The 17,204-nt window shown below is 44.4% G+C and overlaps 2 protein-coding genes across 3 annotated transcripts; both read left to right on the top strand.

Moving 5' to 3' along the window:
* Positions 1-228: 228 nt before the first annotated feature.
* On the top strand, positions 229-5,006 carry matn1 (matrilin 1). The gene is made up of 10 exons (XM_069176373.1): positions 229-316; positions 1,782-1,966; positions 2,051-2,215; positions 2,321-2,543; positions 3,440-3,574; positions 3,725-3,897; positions 3,986-4,217; positions 4,325-4,477; positions 4,585-4,665; positions 4,789-5,006. Exons 1-10 carry the CDS (start codon positions 229-231, stop codon positions 4,836-4,838), a joined length of 1,485 nt encoding a protein of 494 aa, XP_069032474.1. The 3' UTR covers positions 4,839-5,006.
* A 1,424-nt stretch (positions 5,007-6,430) lies between these two features.
* Positions 6,431-16,740, top strand: sesn2 (sestrin 2). Of its 2 annotated transcripts, none has more exons than XM_069176586.1 (11): positions 6,431-7,293; positions 8,812-8,877; positions 9,824-10,012; positions 12,331-12,513; positions 13,645-13,863; positions 14,036-14,174; positions 14,256-14,371; positions 14,564-14,647; positions 15,523-15,629; positions 15,754-15,898; positions 16,135-16,740. In XM_069176586.1, exons 1-11 carry the CDS (start codon positions 6,961-6,963, stop codon positions 16,219-16,221), a joined length of 1,668 nt encoding a protein of 555 aa, XP_069032687.1. In that variant the 5' UTR covers positions 6,431-6,960; the 3' UTR covers positions 16,222-16,740. The 2 variants fall into 2 exon arrangements, with proteins under 2 accessions (XP_069032687.1, XP_069032688.1); XM_069176587.1 differs by having other exon boundaries at positions 7,201-7,866.
* The last annotated feature ends 464 nt before the right edge of the window (positions 16,741-17,204 follow it).

Genomic DNA, 17,204 nt, shown 5'->3' with positions numbered 1-17,204 from the left:
ACACACACACTACATTGGTGGAGGGGGGCCGTCTGTGGGCTGAGTGTGTGAAGCTCTTGCATTGATAACCTGCAGCTCAGAGTCACTCGGTCTCACTTTGTGGCCGTCCTCATCGCCTGGAACTCCCTTCGCCCTGCTCTTGTCTCCCTTCAACTTCTCACTCCAGGACCGTCTGCGGCCGCGCTCGGACCCCCGCCTTTAGTTGTCGCCCTCCTTGTTGCTGTCGCCATGACGCTCACCCCGCCGTTTTTCCTGCTGCTGCTTGGCCTCATAGGAGCTCAAGCCACCGTAGACGTTCGCATGGCCGCCACCATGGGTAAGATTTATGGCCTTTAACCCGTAAAGCCTGAGCCTAACTCCAGGTGAGGACTCAGGCTGTTGATGATGTGATGTATTGCGTCTAACACTGATTTGCACTCTATCCTAAAAATTTTTTTTTACTTTGGCAACAATACACCTCAGAGTAGACCGAGTTATTCTAATGAGAAACTGAACTTGGGTATCAACAGGTGAGCAATGTTCCTCTAAAGGTCAATTTGAAGTGAAGAACCCAACTTTTAATTCTTTGAGTGGTGATATGTATTTTCCTTATAACAATGCTTGTGTGATGTGTGGGAACTAGCTGCAATGTAAATAAGTAAAAACTCAGAGAATAAACAGAATTGGAGAGAAAAGGAAAAAGACAGATTTTCATGTTGATGTGGACAACCAAATGAAATTGGTTTGAATGAACATTTGAGCGCTGTGACTATTTTGTCAATGCAAGAGAATATGATTCCCAGTTTTATAGGTTTCCATATTTTCTTTGGCCATTTGAGAACTGTATGTCATTAATTGGGAGAGATGTGTCAATGTCACAGTCAGTTATGTTTGTTTGTGTACTCTCTAGTGGTTAAAAAGCAAACTTTGGGTAGAGGACTGTTTCAGGAGGAAGTGTGGCAATTGGTGTGTGTGTGGGTGTGTGTGGGTGTGTGTATGTGTGTGTGTGTGTGTGTGTGTGTGCGGGTGCGGGTGTTTCAGAGATTGAGAAGTTGGTAAGAGAAAAAGCTTGAGGGAGGAAGAGAGGTGAAGGGTGAGAAGGGAGATCAGTTGAAGTGGAAGTTTCAGAGAGCCGGCAATTTGTTTAACGAGTCCACGAACGCCTGAGCTCACGCTGAAACACGCGACGTAGCTCCATCGGTTGTTTTCAGCTCAACATTTAAAGCTTGTTCTGCACTATTATGTGCTTCAATATAAATTTGACCAATAAAAAAAAAAAAAAATCTCAACTCACTTTTTCTGATGTTTTTTTTTGCTATTTACACTGCGTCTCATGGTCTTCTTCAGTAAACTGAATTTGCTGAGTTGTCAATCCAATAGCAGAATATTTATGTAACAGGAATATAAGAGGCTTTTTAAGTATACTTAAAGAAGGTTGTTTTTCTTTTTCGGTCCTTCCCCCCTTTTTTTTTGTCTGGCCAAGCCTCTCTCCATCTCTGCCTCCACCTTTCCATCGCTCCACCTTTGCTGCCTCCTTGCATCCTGTTTTTCTGTTTCCACCCACTTCCTCTCAGATACGTCTCACCAGCCTCCATCACCTCAGTCCTCCCCTTTTCCTCTCACTACCCCCTTTTCTCCCCATGCTCCTCCCACGCCTTCCACTTTTTCCCTTTCTTCTCAGTTTCTTGATCTAGATCTACTTTTTCAGATTAATATCACGATAAATGTGTAATTAATCTATACAATGTATATGAGTTATGAAGATGTGACTACATCATGATTACGTCTCTCTCCTTGTGTAGCGGCAGGCTTGTGCAAAACCCGTCCCACAGACCTCGTGTTCATCGTCGACAGCAGTCGGAGTGTTCGCCCTTCAGAGTTTGAGCAAGTAAAAGTCTTCCTGGCAAAGGTCATCGAGGGGCTGGATGTTGGAACCAACGCCACCCGCGTGGGAGTTGTCAACTACGCCAGCCGCGTCAAGAACGAGGTATGGATATGGTGATTTCTATATATTTTTTCTCACTAGTTAATATCACTGAGCCGAGCTAACTGTCCTCTTATGGAACTGTAGGTGTCTCTGAAGACTCACCGCACCAAAGCCGGGCTAGTCAAGGCAGTGAACAAAATCGAGCCGCTGTCCACTGGAACAATGACCGGTCTGTCCATCCAGTTTGCCCTGAACGTGGCCTTCAGTGAGAGCGAGGGCGCTCGGGTCAAATCTCCTGACATCAGCAAGGTCTGACACACATTTAGATGCATTCACACATGCAGTTCACCTCATCCCATAATCCAAATAGTCACTTTGCGGTTTTTTTTAAATTTTGAACCTCTGCCGTCACAGGTTGCTATTATTGTGACAGACGGGCGTCCCCAGGACGACGTGAAGGAGGTGGCCCAGCGTGCCCGTGACGCGGGCATTGAGATTTTTGCCATCGGCGTGGGACGAGTGGAAATGAGCACTCTGAAGCAGATGGCCAGTCACCCTCCGGACGACCATGTGGACTACGTGGAGAGCTACAGCGTCATTGAGAAGCTCACCAGGAAGTTCCAGGAGGCCTTCTGTGGTAAGAGGGAAGAAGGAAGGATTAGAGATGTTGAGTTATTCCTGTTTACAGTAAGAAGGACAGAGGCAGCAGCAGGAAAGAAGGATTAGTGAGGGCTAGCTGAAAAAGAAAAAGTCAGGGTGGGACAATTATTATCCACGCCTTCGTCCCTGTGGAGAAAGCTGTCCGCTGGCCTCCCTATATTGAGGGTAAGGTGTCAGGACTGTCATCTCATTCCAATGTATTGCTCCCGCCCTTTTGTCCTCTGCTTCTTCCCAACAAGATTACAGTACAATTTGCTCAGTCATTCAAACTCATTTTAAATTCCCAGTGCATGAGGGCATTAGGGTAGAAACGACGTTTTGGAACGAGATTTTGATCCTGTTCTTCAGTCAACTCTCGCATAACCGAGAGACGAGGCTGATCTGTCAGTAATTACCGATCCATTAGTGACAATCATTAGACCTCTAATTAGCGATGCCCTTCGGCAGTCTGCGGCAGTTCCGACTGCTGTCTGCGACTCGCTTTGCAGCAGCCAGTCTCGCTGCAGATGCTTCATCAAAGGGCAGAGCTGCACGATCGCAGTGTTGGACTGTTATTGGACGAGCCTGCGTATTCCATTTAGAACAGAGAACAAATCTGATTTTGCTTATTTAAGGCTACTCCAATCTTTTCCACCTGTTTGTTTTAAGGATCCACTGGATTCGTGCATTATCCACACGTATTAAAGATGTTTGAGGTCATCTGCAGGTCACAGTGGATCATTAAAAAAAAATCAGTGCTAGATTTTCAAACTGACATAGTTTCATTTCTCCTTCCTAACCCCAACCACCCACGCCCCTCTTTGTACGTGTGTGTGTGCTCGCACCTCCACGTATGCTCCTGTGTGTACGTGTGTGTTCTGCACACACGCACAGACACACACACAGTGTCGGACCTGTGTGCCACTGGGGATCATGACTGCAAGCAGGTATGCATCAGCAGCCCAGGATCATACAAGTGTGCCTGCAAAGATGGCTTTACCCTCATGGACGATGGTCGGAGCTGCAGTGGTGAGTGTGTGTCTGAAGGTATTTGTCCAAGCGTGATCATTGTGCTGCCACATTAACATGCTCTGTTGTGTGTGTGTGTGTGTGTGTGTGTGTGTGTGTGTGTGTGTGTGTGTGTGTGTGTGTGTGTGTCTGTGTTTTTGACATCACCAGCTTGCAGCAACTCCGCCACAGATGTGGTGTTTCTGATCGACAGCTCTAAGAGCGTGCGTCCTGAGAACTTTGAGCTGGTCAAGAAGTGGATCAACCAGATCGTCGACAAACTGGACGTCTCTGATGCCAAGGCTCATGTTGGACTGGTGCAGTACTCCAGCTCAGTCAGACAGGTATGTGCAGGTTTTTCACTCACAGGTGCACCAGGATAAGTATCTTCTTTCCCTCCCTTATGAACATCCTGATTCTATTCCCCTGCAGGAGTTTCCCCTGGGGCGCTACAACAGCAAAAAAGAACTGAAAGAGGCTGTGAAGAAGATGGCCTACCTGGAGAAGGGAACCATGACAGGCCAGGCCCTCCGTTACATGGCAAACAACAGCTTCGGCCCTGGTCAGGGTGCTCGGCCTGGAGTTGTAAAGGTGGGCATCGTCTTCACTGACGGACGCAGCCAGGACTACATTGGAGACGCCGCCAAGAAGGCCAAACAAAACGGTAAGAGGGGAAGGGAAGATGACACATTAATCCAAGAGTGTAGTGAAAGCAGACTCACAAAGTACATACAGTATTTATTCCAGTCAGATGACGTGTGTGCATTGCAGGCATTAAGATGTACGCTGTTGGAGTGGGCAACGCAGTTGAGAATGAGCTGAAAGAGATCGCCTCCGAGCCGACTGGAGAGCACTACTTCTACACCGCCGACTTCAAGACCATGACCCAGATCGCCAAAAAACTGCAGATTAACATCTGTCAAGGTCAGAGGTTTCCATTAAAGACAATCATTGCATCATTTTCTGTTATTTCACTGTACACACTGGTATCATAACACAAAAACTAGAACTTGTGCTTTCTGACCCCACAGAGGAGGACCCTTGTGAATGTAACTCCCTTGTAAAGTTCCAAAAGAAAGTAGAAGATGCTCTACAGGCACTAACAAAAAAATATATCCTTTACGACGGGTGAAATGATCTGAGATGTTATATTGTCAGGGAGGATTTTGATGTTGTTGTTATGTTGTCTGTCTCATTGACAATCTTCACTGTTTCTGCCCTTGACAAAATCTTACTAGAGAGTATGTCGAAGAGGATCGCCTTGCTGGAGAACAAGATCGTCTGAGGACTCACATCCAGCTCTCCCCTATACATCTGCACACACACTCACATACACACACACATACACAAAAATGTTTACTTCCTGTAAAATATTGAAGAGGGACCCGTGTGTGTGTGAACCCGGACCTCTGCTTGTACCCTGAGCTCTCCCCAAATTTCCAAACCACCTCTTTTCTCCCCCTGTCTCGGTCTTACCTTCTTCTACCTTTGGGTCTCCTGGGACCCGAAGGCGCCGGTTGCCATGGGGACCACGCCTTTATGCGCGTGTGTGTGTGTGTGTGTGTGTGTGTGTATGTGTGTGTATGTGTGTGTATGTGTATGTGTGTGTGTGTGTGTGTGTGTGTGTGTGTGTGTGTGTGTGTGTGTACGTGCCGCGAAGGTCATCCTCCAAAGCCAGCCTGTGTGTTTGTTAATAAAGGTCTTCCCTCATAGGGAAACGGTGACGGTACACGGAAGGGTTTTTCTTTGTTGCTGCCACAATGTTGAAGTTCCCGGATCCCCAGAGAGTCTGTGTCACACGGAGCAGCACATCACTTTCACTTGTTTGTCTGTTCATATTTCACTGTCATCTTTCCAGCTTTTTCCTCTTTCCTTTTTCTCTTACCTCCTCAAAAAGTTATCCACCATTATATATGATTTATATATATATATATATATATATATATATATTCAGGTAAATTAATATAATATAAATGTCTGTTTATAAGGATACACCATTGATGTTTTTATTTTCCTAAATAAAGGTGATTCAGGAAGTAAACATAAAATTGTGAAACTATTATATGCCAAATTACGATAGACACAAATGCACACAAGACACAAAGAATTCCACACAGATGTATGTAGTTTCAGTTAATTTAATATAAAGGGGCATAAAAAAAACAACAACATTTGAATATTCCTGTAGTCAAAGACTCCAAAACATGGAGGGCATGAGGACCAGAAGAGCTGGAATGGTTTAAAGATCATCACAATGACCTTGTGATTCAACATTAAGACATTTAAGTGGAAAAGTTCTTCTCAAAATCAAAGCCGGATCAGTAGCGTAGTGCCGGCTTCCCCTTTAAAGAAAGCATTGAGGAAAGTAGTGTAGAGGTCAGTCAGTTTGCTGACTGATGGAAACATAAATTAACGTGATCAATTGTATGTCAAAATAAGTCACACCATGCATTTGCTCTTCTCTCGATTTCATATTAAATTCAGAGTTGTTGTTTTTTTTTGGTTGACAATAACTTTTTAAGACATTGGTTAAACCTTTGGTATGGATGGAAAATGTAGAAGTTTATAGATTACATAATTGATTAAAAACCCGTTTTAATGAACAATCAATTAGGTGTTTTTTTGTTGTTGTTTTTTTTAAGCACAACAGGTGAAGTATTTAGAAGTAGAGGCCGTTGACAGATTTAAAAAAGAAAAAAGAAAAAAAAAGCACACGGTTCATTTAATGAAAATAGAAAAATATAGACTATTCCATCAATTTGGCACAAGATACACAGTTAAAATAGGTACAACTTAAAGGGACAGGTGGGACCGGCTGCAAGAGCTCATCGGTGGAAAGTTTCGCATACGTCACGATGACGTCGCATATAAGGAACGCGCTCTTCCAACATCTGAACCGGTGAAATCCGTCGAGTCCCGTTTGCTGCCTGATGCGAGCTTATTTTAAACTTTTATTAGACCGTGACATGTGCAGAGAGTCCAGTCCGGACGCAGACCGCCGGCTCACGGTGTTTGTATGAGCGAGCCGCCGTCAAATGCGGTGTTTAAAAACAACAACAACAACAACAACAAGTTTGCAGCATCTGCGAACAGCAGCTAAGCTAGTTTAGCGAGCTAACCGGCCGGCTGTCTTCGCGGACAGGGAGCCGGGAATACAGGCGGGACGTCCCCCCCCCCCCATCATCATCATCCTCCTCCTCCTGGCTGCTTTTGAAGGTGTTCCGTCGGACGAGAGACACCTCAAGTATATTTGGCCGTGAGGGAAAACTTAAATGTTGGCGTAGCGCTAACGTTAGCGGCAGGTTAATACTTCGGGCTAGCGGTTGCTCCGTGACGACCAGGTGAACTCGGACCAGGTGCGCCGCGGGACACCTGAGGGAGGGGAGGGGTGGTGGGGTGGGGAGGACATGGCCAGCAACTCCGCGGCGGGCTTTACGTCCCAGGTTAACGGGGGAAACAAACCGGGACGAGCGTCCGGTTCTTGCCGCCGCCGGCCTGAGTCTGAATCGGATGCCGGCCCGACGGTGAAGAGCTTGGCCCGGCTGTGCAGCAGATACGAGGAGGAGCGGGCTGCGGCGCTGCAGGAGCTCAGCCAGGAGGTCCTGCTGTGTTTAGGACCGGACCGGCCCGGTTCGACGCGGCTGAGCAAACAGACTCTTCTGCATCTGCTTCGGCTGTCCAGGTCCTGTCCGCTGCAGGAGGTACGAGGGAAGTCAGCCGAGCTGCTGCGGATCGCGCAGGTAAATCTGTTCAGGAGGGGGATGATTGACATTTAATGTGCGCTGTAATGTTTTCAAACCAGCAGAAATGTAAAATAAATAATCCGCGGGGACATGTGTTCATAATACTCCAGCGCTTTTATCTTTTTTTTTAAATTTTATTATTGAAATTCCAATATCAGGTGAACGATGAATGAGTTGATCATTTATTAATGATAACCCGTCAGCGGATCATCGTCCACAGCTACCAGCTGATGGTACTTTAGTATTACTCCCACACGGGTGGATATTTCATCAGACGTTGAACGGTAGGTGACGCAAGACTCTGGTGGTGTGTCCGCAAACAAGCAAGCAGGCCCGCCGGCCGGCCGGCCGGCCTCGCCCCCTCCCGGTGCCCCGTGAAAACACAGCAGACACACCCCCCTCCCCCCCGGAGGCCTCTCAGTCCCGCTGTAGCTTCCAGAAACCAGACCAGTCTGCTTTTGACGCGCACACTCACTAGATTCGCCTTTTTTTTTTAAATTATTATTATTATTTCTCGGCAACAACAAACTTGACTTGTCGGATTCAGCTTCGGATCTCGCGGGGATGTCGGTGAGTTTGACGCACTCTTGTCATTTTTGTGGATTACAGGTTATGAAACGGGTCTCTCCAGTTACAGCACGGCTGCTGCAGTTTAACTGGAGCTAGTCGAGGGGCTTCAAACTGTCTGCACATTTAAAAAAAAAAAAAAAAAAAAAAGTCAAACCAAATGTTAAAAGTTGCCTTTTAATTCAGATTGCTAAACGCGTGTTTACATTGAAGCTTAAGTCCATAATGTAGACATTTCAACGCGAAGGTGAAGAAAAAAAAAAATTACGGATACATGGAAAAGTAATCAAACAATAAGGGCTGCAACTAACGATATTTGATTAACGTTATTCGATGAGTTGTTTGGTTTTTAAAATGTTAGAAAATGGCGACAAATCTCAACCAGTCTTCCCAGAGCCCAAGGTGCAGCCTAAAATGACTCGTGTTGTCCTTACCAGCAGTCCACAGCCAAAACATATTGGTTTAATATCCTGGAGGAATAAAGGAACCAGAAAATATTCCCATTAAACGGGCTGCAATTAGGTCATTTTGTCATGCTTTAATTAAACAATGACTTGAAGCAATTAATGGATTACCAGCATTTTTGTAATTCATTTCTTGTTGCTCAACTAATCGATTAATTGACAAATCACTACAAATTATTCACTTAACATGTTTATATCAAAATTGCCAAACTCGTTGCTGCTTCTCCGTTCGGAGAACTTGCCGACTGTTTTGGTTTTATATCACAGTGAACTCTGTTTTAAATTTTTGGCTCCTGGTCAGACAGAACAAGCAGTTTTAATGACATTATTCAGGGCATTAGGGTTGAAAGTTTTAAAAGACATTAAATAAGCCAGAGGAGTAATTGCATAAATAAATAAGCCTCAGAATTATTAATACTTTTTTTTTTCTTTAATAGTTTACTGTTTTTTTTAAAAATTGCCCTGCACTCTTCATTTCCACTAGGAACAAGGAGTTGAAGTACCTCGGGCCCTGGTATCGGGTCCAAGTGCCTTTATCCCTGCAAAAGAGGTGCGTATGTAATTTATTAAACACTACATCTTTCAGATTTTATGGGTACTGGGCATTATGGTACAATATTATCTGACATGATTTATCTTCAAATGAAAAAAATGATTGTCTTTTAAAGGCACAGGAAAATGTTATGAAACCAGGGTAATTATTTGTGGGTGTGTTTTTTTTTTTCTTCCCCTAGCTAAGGCAGGCAACATCTTTTTCCTCTCTGCTGTTAAATGTTTATGGACATCAATTTTTCACGTTCAGTCTCCGCACATTAGAAGTCTCATAAACTGATGTCAGGTTGGCAAACAGCTGATCTCCCATCTGTAATCCCAAGGTTTTACACGGCTTGTTGCCGGCTGCCATCATAATAAACAAACTAATCACTGACTTCATATTTGTGCCTGCTGTGCCTTTTCATATTCCTTCCTATTGATGTGACTTAAATAAGTGTACTAATAACCACCTTACAAAAATTGCACACATTCTTCACGTTTTATTTTACATTTGCTTAGCATAATGTTATCTTTGCTGACGCAGACGTCTTCCCTTTTTTTTTTTTGTGTGGCAGCTTTTATGACCGAATGATCATGTATAAAAACCAAGGTGTCAAACCGTAAACCCCAAGGTTCACTGTTGTGCTGCAATACAGCCGTGCCTGTTGCTTCAGCATTCAGGAGATGCAACACCAGACTTGTGTTGCTAAAGCTGATGACTGATCAGCTTCATGCTGAGTTTCATGTGACTCGCTCTAAATTTTCCACAGGGGAAAGTGCAGCGTCGTACGTGCCGCGGACACGTTCCGCGGCACAAATCTGCTTGTTTACAATGTTGTGGAAAAAGTTTTTACCATCATGTGAAAAAAAAAAAAAGAAGTCCTCAAGACAAGAAACAGTTTTGAACATGTTTTTTTTTTTTTTTTTTTCTTCTTCTTCTTCTTCTCGTTTTTCCTCTTTAGATGTTGAAAGACGGGCCGAACCAGGACATCCTCATTGAATCTTTTCTCTCTCTGGGTCGTGTGGACCATATCACCATGGTGATGGCGCTGCATCCAGCCTATCTCAGCTGCTTCCTGAGGACCCAGCATGCTTTGCTGGAGCTGGATGGCCCTTTGCCCCGTCACTGGAGACACTACATCGCTGCCATGGTAAGAAAACCACAATAAATGAGAACTTCAAATAAGGATCCTCAATATCCTCTTGATAGTTTCACAATCAGTAAAATGAGTCAGCTTTTTTTTGGTGTTTTTTTAAAAAAACAAAAAACTATTCAGCATGTTTTTGTTTGTGAAAGTAGCTTCACTTCTCTCTGTTGTTTGATGACTCGCTTAGATTTTCCTCGTCCCTGTACAAGCAGCACAAAACACACAAGTAAACTACACAGTGTAAAACATGCAGTTGTGGTAAAACAAGAGAATTAAAGTGAATTTAGTAGTATTTGTAAGGGAAGAAAATGTTTAATAAATATTGTAGTCCTTTTTATCAGTAACTACAGCTGGACAATCCCCCTGGGTTGTTTTTTTATTGTTTGACTCGGCTGCTTCATAAACAAACAATATATAGTTCTTAATACAAGGCCGATACCGGATATAGTTGCACTGATTAGTGTTTTATGCGGGAATGTAATTGCTGGTCACTTTATTATTTTTACTCCCAATAATTCCTTCTCGCATCATGACAGTAGTAAAAAAAAAAAAATTCTCTAAACAATTGAGATTTTTGTTTGTTACATTTTTCTGTCATGACTCTTGGACCTTATTACTGCAAGTTATGAAAAAGTGTCAATGTCCAAAAAGTCATGACTATGTGATCTAAGCCTTGAGCCGGTGTGCAAATGCTTAAATGGTAGTGACCATATGATGTGTCTTCTGTTTATTTCCATCTATATTTATTCTTTTTCTGTCAAATGAGGCAACAATAACAAGAGCTACCAACGCTCTAAAGCAGAGGTCTTCAACAGGGGGTCCGCGACCCTTAGGGGGTCCGCGGAGGTACTGCAGGGGGTCCGTGAAATATTTGGTTGATTAGAAAACTTTTATTTAAAAAAATCTTTTCCCCCACAAATTTAAATATCTTTAAATACACATTAACATGAATCCAACATGTCATCTTTCAATCAGAAATGCAAACATTCAGTGGCATAAGACACACAGTTAATATATATAGTAGGGGGTCCCTGGTCCATCTCTCTATCAGTTTGGGGGTCCTTGGCCTGAAAAACATTGAAGACCCCTGCTCTAAAGCCTTTAATTGGTGTGTGTGAAAGGCTATAGGTACTTTGTCTTTTTAAATCTTAGGCTGACAGCATAAACATTGAAAATAAATAGACTCCGCCATTATTATTATTATTATTTTATTTATAAGTCAAAGGTCCCGGAATGTGTTTGTTTTTCGTACTCATTTTTGACAATTGTGGCTTTATGTTGGTACATTTCTCCCTTCATTCGCTGCAAAATAGAACCACAGTAATGTTAATATTGCTGTAATGCTGTTTCCACTGCAGCCCGCTGCTTCGAAAGTCCTGGTTAGACCAATTAGTAAATGCATTCAGACGGGGTTGTCGACTGCAGTGTCCCAATAAGTGAAGTTGCATCACTATGCTTGAAAAGGTCCCTGACAAACAAATGCATCGTATTGTCAGAGCTGCATATGCGAGTTTGTACGTATTTTCATTTCTTTTTTAAGACACTTTTTATGATCTGCACAACTTCAACCAGATATTTTTATCATTTATAATGCTGTGCTTTATAATTGTGTTTTGGGTTACCGACTCATTCTAAAAAATATTCTTCCAATAATATATTTGTATTTATCATTTCTTGTTGAGGTTGACTGCTGGGAGATCTAGTTACCTCTTGGAAAAAGAATGAACAAATTCGATTAGTTAGAGGTGACTGTTCAAGAAAAATACACATTTTTGAAAATGAAAGACACTGGCAGATATTGCCCATGAACATTTTTTTTTTTTCTTTCTAGGACGCTACGTCGTCAAATCCTGCCGAAGGACTGATCCAAATGTCCAGAATCATTTTAAAATCTACAGAGTCCTTCGTCGGAAGGGTTTTCAAGGATGCATCAGGTGTATCCTCGGGTGTCCTTTTAGGGCATCCGCGATCCTGTGCGTTTGCACTCGGACGGGACCTTTTTTTCCATTTAATGCACACCCGAAATATAAAGCGCTCAAAGCTGGTTGCAGTTTGCCATTTAACCGGCGCTTCAGAAATGCCACTCCGCTGGACTGAAAGCGACGTACCAGCACGAGTCCGGTCGTGTCGCGTGGCGTTAACCTTTGAGCACCTGGTATTTACGAGCACGGGCGGCTCCTGTGCATCATGCAGTCGTTGCACATGAGACCGGCGGTCACGCTTTTGTTTTTAATGGAAGGCGGGTGACGTGTTTCTCCCCCTCCCCATCCCCCCCCCCCCCCCCCCACAAGTTAACTCGCACTCTTCCTGATGTCACGCAGGCCGCGGCTCGACACCACTGTTCCTACCTGGTGCAGCAGCACAGCGCCGGCTTCCTGGACGCCGGAGGGGAGGAGAGCTGGCTGAGCGGCCTCGGGCAGGCGCCCGCCAAACTCCGCAGCCTGCAAACGCTCAACAAGCTGCTGGCACACCGACCGTGGCTCATTACGCAGCAGCACATCCAGGTCAGACGCATCAGCCGCTCGCCCACTCGCGTCTCACGCCGACTCTCTCTTTTGCTCTTTCGCTCCCGTATCGCAGCGGTATGTTTTTTTTTTTTTTTTTTTTTTATCGTGGTAAATTCCTGACTCGCATCCAAACTCGCTCCCTCGCTGGCCTCGTCACTACTCCCTATAATGAGCCGTAAATTCATATTTCGGACACTTTGTCGCCTTCGTTTGGCGTACGCACTGACTGGTGTAATTTTGCCCTTTTTATAAAATGTGACTCGTGAGGTTGTGGGATCTTTGGGTGGGAAGCACTGGAATTTTTTTTTTTTTTTTGTGCCATTTTGCGAATTTGTCAGGCAACATAAATTTGACTCGCACTAAGGGCAATCAAATATAATGCTAAAAGGCAAATGTAGTGCACGTTGCAGTCCATAAGAAGTGATTTCAGTTCATCGTTACGGTTTATTATTCTATCTGATCGTTGCCGTGTAAAGAAACGTTTGCCTTTCTTTAAGTGTTTCAAATGGAGACAAAGTTAACGAAATAATGCTTATATATATATATATATATATATATTTTTTTTTAAGTCTGCAATGCAAGTAGGAGATACAGTTGTATGCAAATGTTTGGGAACCCCTTGGCAAATGAGCCATCGTGATGATTTTTGAAGTCCTGCAGCAAACACGCAACCGTTCCTCAAATGTTTATGCACGTTTACTTTTTTTTTTCCCCCCCCTAAATTTAAGAGAGCAAAAAAAAACCGGTGCTCGTGGCTCGTGCACATGTCTGGACACGCAGGAATAATCATTAGAAATTGTCAGGTGATGACGAACCTTGTGATAACTTGTTGGTTCCTTTCAGTAACTGACTCAGGGTCTAAAATGAAGCTCATTGTTGTCTTTCAAGCTCCAAAAAGATCTCAAAAGGGCTTTCAGGTTTCTACCGTCCAAAAGCCAACGGAGATGTTTTTTTTCACAGCACTCCCTTCAGTAACGGAGATGTTTTAGTCTGTACGAAAGTGATGACCCCCCCCTCTCCTCCTCCTCCTCCTCCAACTAACTGATCAGTAGAACAACATTGTTGCCATCCAGCAGACCTGCCGCCTGAAACTGTACTTACCCATCATCCGTCATCTCTGCCCCGCAGGAGCTGGTGTGTCCCGGAGCAGAGCCTCGCTGGTCACTGGCCGAACTCGTGCACGCCGTGGTCCTCGTGGCCCACGCTCACTCCCTCTGCTCCTTCGTATGGGGCTGCGGTTTAAACCCCGAACCCGACCACGTCGGAGGTTACACCTTCCAACCCGCGTCGCCCAGTCACCTTCCTTGTAGCCCTCACAGCCCTGCACACGAGGATGGCAGGCAGGAGGTAAGTCGGACGCCCCTCTCGATCACGGCTCTGAAATGTCACCAGGACGGCGGGTGTGGAGGCGTTCGATTTTTAACCCCAGCGTTATTTCGCCAGCGGTCACTTCGCATTGTTGAATTACAGTTAAACAGAGTGTTTGTTTGTTTGTTTTTTTGTTTGTGCTCTTCTCCAGCTGTTTGACGGCGCGATGGAGGTGGAGGTGTTGATGAAGCGGATGGCGGAGCTGCAGCAGCAGCAGGAGGAGGAGGAGTGCACGCAGGAGGAGATGGTCACTCGCTTTGAAAGGGAGAGGAGCGAGAGCATACCAACGGGTACGGACACGCCGGTTTACCTCGGCATCGCCCAGGCGACGCTTGTTGACTCACTGCTTCCTCTTCGTTGTGTTTGTTTAGCGGTGGTGCGCGGCGCTCCGCCTGACCTGGTGCTGCGTCTGGTGGAGGAACCACAGTTCAGATACGAGGACTTCGCCCCCAGAGGGGAGCAGGCACCACCCACCATGAGAGCACAGGTAGTTGGGTGTGTGGGGGGGGGGGGGCAATTTTGTTTTGTTCACAGGTTTTAGATTAATATTATATTTTGCATGCGTTCCCTTTTTTTTTTTTTTTTTGTTAACTCGGACTTCCTTCAGTGTTCGGGGCCTGTTGACCGTGCGCTCCGTTTCATGCGGACATGTTCGTTAACGTCAGTGTCTCGTGTGCAGGACTATTCATGGGAGGACCACGGCTTCTCTCTGGTCAACAGACTGCTGCCAGACATGGGTCAGCTCCTGGATGAGAAATTTCAGGTACCGCCATATTTCATAGAAGTAAACCAGTAAACGCCAATGAGTTGATTTTTCAAATCTGCGTGGCTAACATGACGGGTCTGCCTGCTTCAGGGAGATTTCTGCGAGTGAAACGCAACGTAAACCAGCTGAAACTGAGGTTTCGAGGTGATATTATGGGCCTACAAGTGGAACTAATTAGTGGCTGGAAATCAATTGACTGCATGTGTTATTGCAGAGCGGTGTTTCCTTTCTCTAATCTTTGCTTTTTGTGTAAATTACTGGACAGGTTTTGCTCCTCAAAACATCATTTGTTGGAAAGTGTCGCAGACGGGAAAACTACTCTCCGCTCATAAACATGCAGCCTGTTGTGGAGCGACAAATATTTGTTGATGGACATAAATTTAAATGTTTTGATAATTGATTAATCTTTTGTTTTTTTTTCAACTGAAAAAATTGTAAAAATTCTCCAAATTCAACTTCTTGAATGTGAACATTTTCTAGTTCATTTAGTCCTCCGTGATAATAACCTGAATATGTTTTGGTTGTGCGCTGTTGGTCGGGACAAAATAAGATGTTTCATGGCTTTGGGAAACACTGATATTTGATATTTTCACTTTTTTTTCTTTTTACATTTTAAAGACCAAACGGCTTATCGATCGATCCAGAAATAATCAATAGATTCATCAGTAATGAAAATAATCATGAGTTGCAGCCCTATAAAGGAGGAGCATGCAATTTAGTTCAAAACAGAGGGGAAAACAAAAACACTTGGTTGTCCTAAAAAAAATCAGACGATGTAATCATTTCTTGGGATTATGGTGTGATCGCTGTACATGCGCTGATTTCCTGATGCAAATCGGATGAATCACGCAAACGATGACATGACTTTGCAGGTTGTGAGCACCTTGACCTACCACAGGATGGCCATGCATGAAGGCGTGGACACGCACACTCTGAGAAAAGCCCTGTGGAACTACATCCACTGCCTCTACGGGATTCGGTCAGTACAACAGTCAGCCGTCACGTCTGCAAACTACTTTGAACAATTTCTCTGTTCTGGCGCTAACTCTTTTCTTTTTTTTTTTTTCTCTTTTTTTTTTTTTTGTGGCACTTCGTACGCGCAGCTATGACGACTACGACTACGGCGGCGTGAACGTGCTGCTGGAGCGCTCTCTGAAGGTGTTCGTTAAAACCATGGCCTGCCACCCTGAACAGACCACGGCACGCGTTTACCACAATTTCTGGAGACACTTCAGACACTCTGAAAAGGTACGAACGAGTTCAAACACGCGTCTCCAGTCCCGAATCCTTCCGCATTTTAACGCGTCGTCGCTCGCCTTTCTCGACCAAAGAAATGAATCATTTGGCGTTTCGGCGTATCCTTTCTTTCTCCTTTTTTTTGCTTTTTAAATGTTGTCGGAGAAGGAAGCGTTACAGACGGGACGTGAAAGTGGGTCGCCTGGTGAGCTGGAGGTAATGACATGCTTTGTGTTTCTTTCTCACAGGTTCACGCCAACCTAATAGTGATGGAAGCTCGGCTACAGGGGGCCCTTCTTTATACCTTGCGAGCCATTACACACTACATGAGATGATGCACTCATTCATGCACATATTTGCAGATGCTGAGCCAGCTGGGATGTATCACAGCCCAGACAATCTTGCACAAACACACACACACACACACACACACACACACTACAGTGAATGTTAAGAAACGCATATCGTATTTGTCAGTGTTCATGTTTTGATGCTGCTTTGCAACTGGTATAATATATATTAAACTTGTTACCTATTTTGCACTGAAGTGTATCAGGTTTCGTTTCCCCTCTTGAGCCTTGAGAGTTATATCTGTACACCTTGCACACATCTCTGTCATGCAGACGTATCGACATCCTCTGCCAGGCCAATTAGGTCTGGCACAACTAAATCATCAGGATTCAAGGGTTTTCTTTGCAGATTTGTTTGTTGTTTATTAGATAAATACAGTTCTTCACACCATGACTACTCGTGCTCCAGTCCTCTCTGTCTGCAGAACATGGAGGCTGAGTTGAAAAGAGACAAAATTACTTGTATTTTTTTATTAAATAAAGTTACTTTGTTAATAAAATTCAAAAAAAGTGTCTGGACTTTGTCTGAATCTACGCAAGGCGTTGTTGTTTTACTGGACGGTGCGATACATGGCGGTCGAACAGACTTGTTGCATATTTCTGGACCATAAGTTTGTTTTTTTAAGTCTGAAGTCAAAGTTGCATTGACAGCCCGCAAGATGGCGACAAACGCATTGAAACGTGATCAGTCACTAGTTTATTACCACGCGGTCTCCTCAGGGTGAAACGATAGCGTGGTCGTTCACACATTTTTCTAATTACATTTTAAATCTCAGCACTGGGATGGGGTGACATGCCAGTAAAGTGGACACTGTCCCAACTCTAAAAGTTTAAGCTCTGTGCGGTTTCGCTTTCTCGTCAGCCGTTATCACACTTTCGCGATTCAGTCTTCCTGTCAATCACGCTCGTGTGCATGTGTCGCACGGTCCCACCCGTGCAGGGTGCACATTCAGACACCTAGGCTTTCC

This window comes from Embiotoca jacksoni, unplaced genomic scaffold (genome assembly GCF_022577435.1).
Source record: "Embiotoca jacksoni isolate LCO1_2020_lvr unplaced genomic scaffold, fEmbJac1.0.p SCAF_7, whole genome shotgun sequence".
In the NCBI taxonomy this organism is placed as follows: Eukaryota; Metazoa; Chordata; class Actinopteri; family Embiotocidae; genus Embiotoca; species Embiotoca jacksoni.
This window is presented reverse-complemented; position numbering and strand designations above follow the sequence as displayed.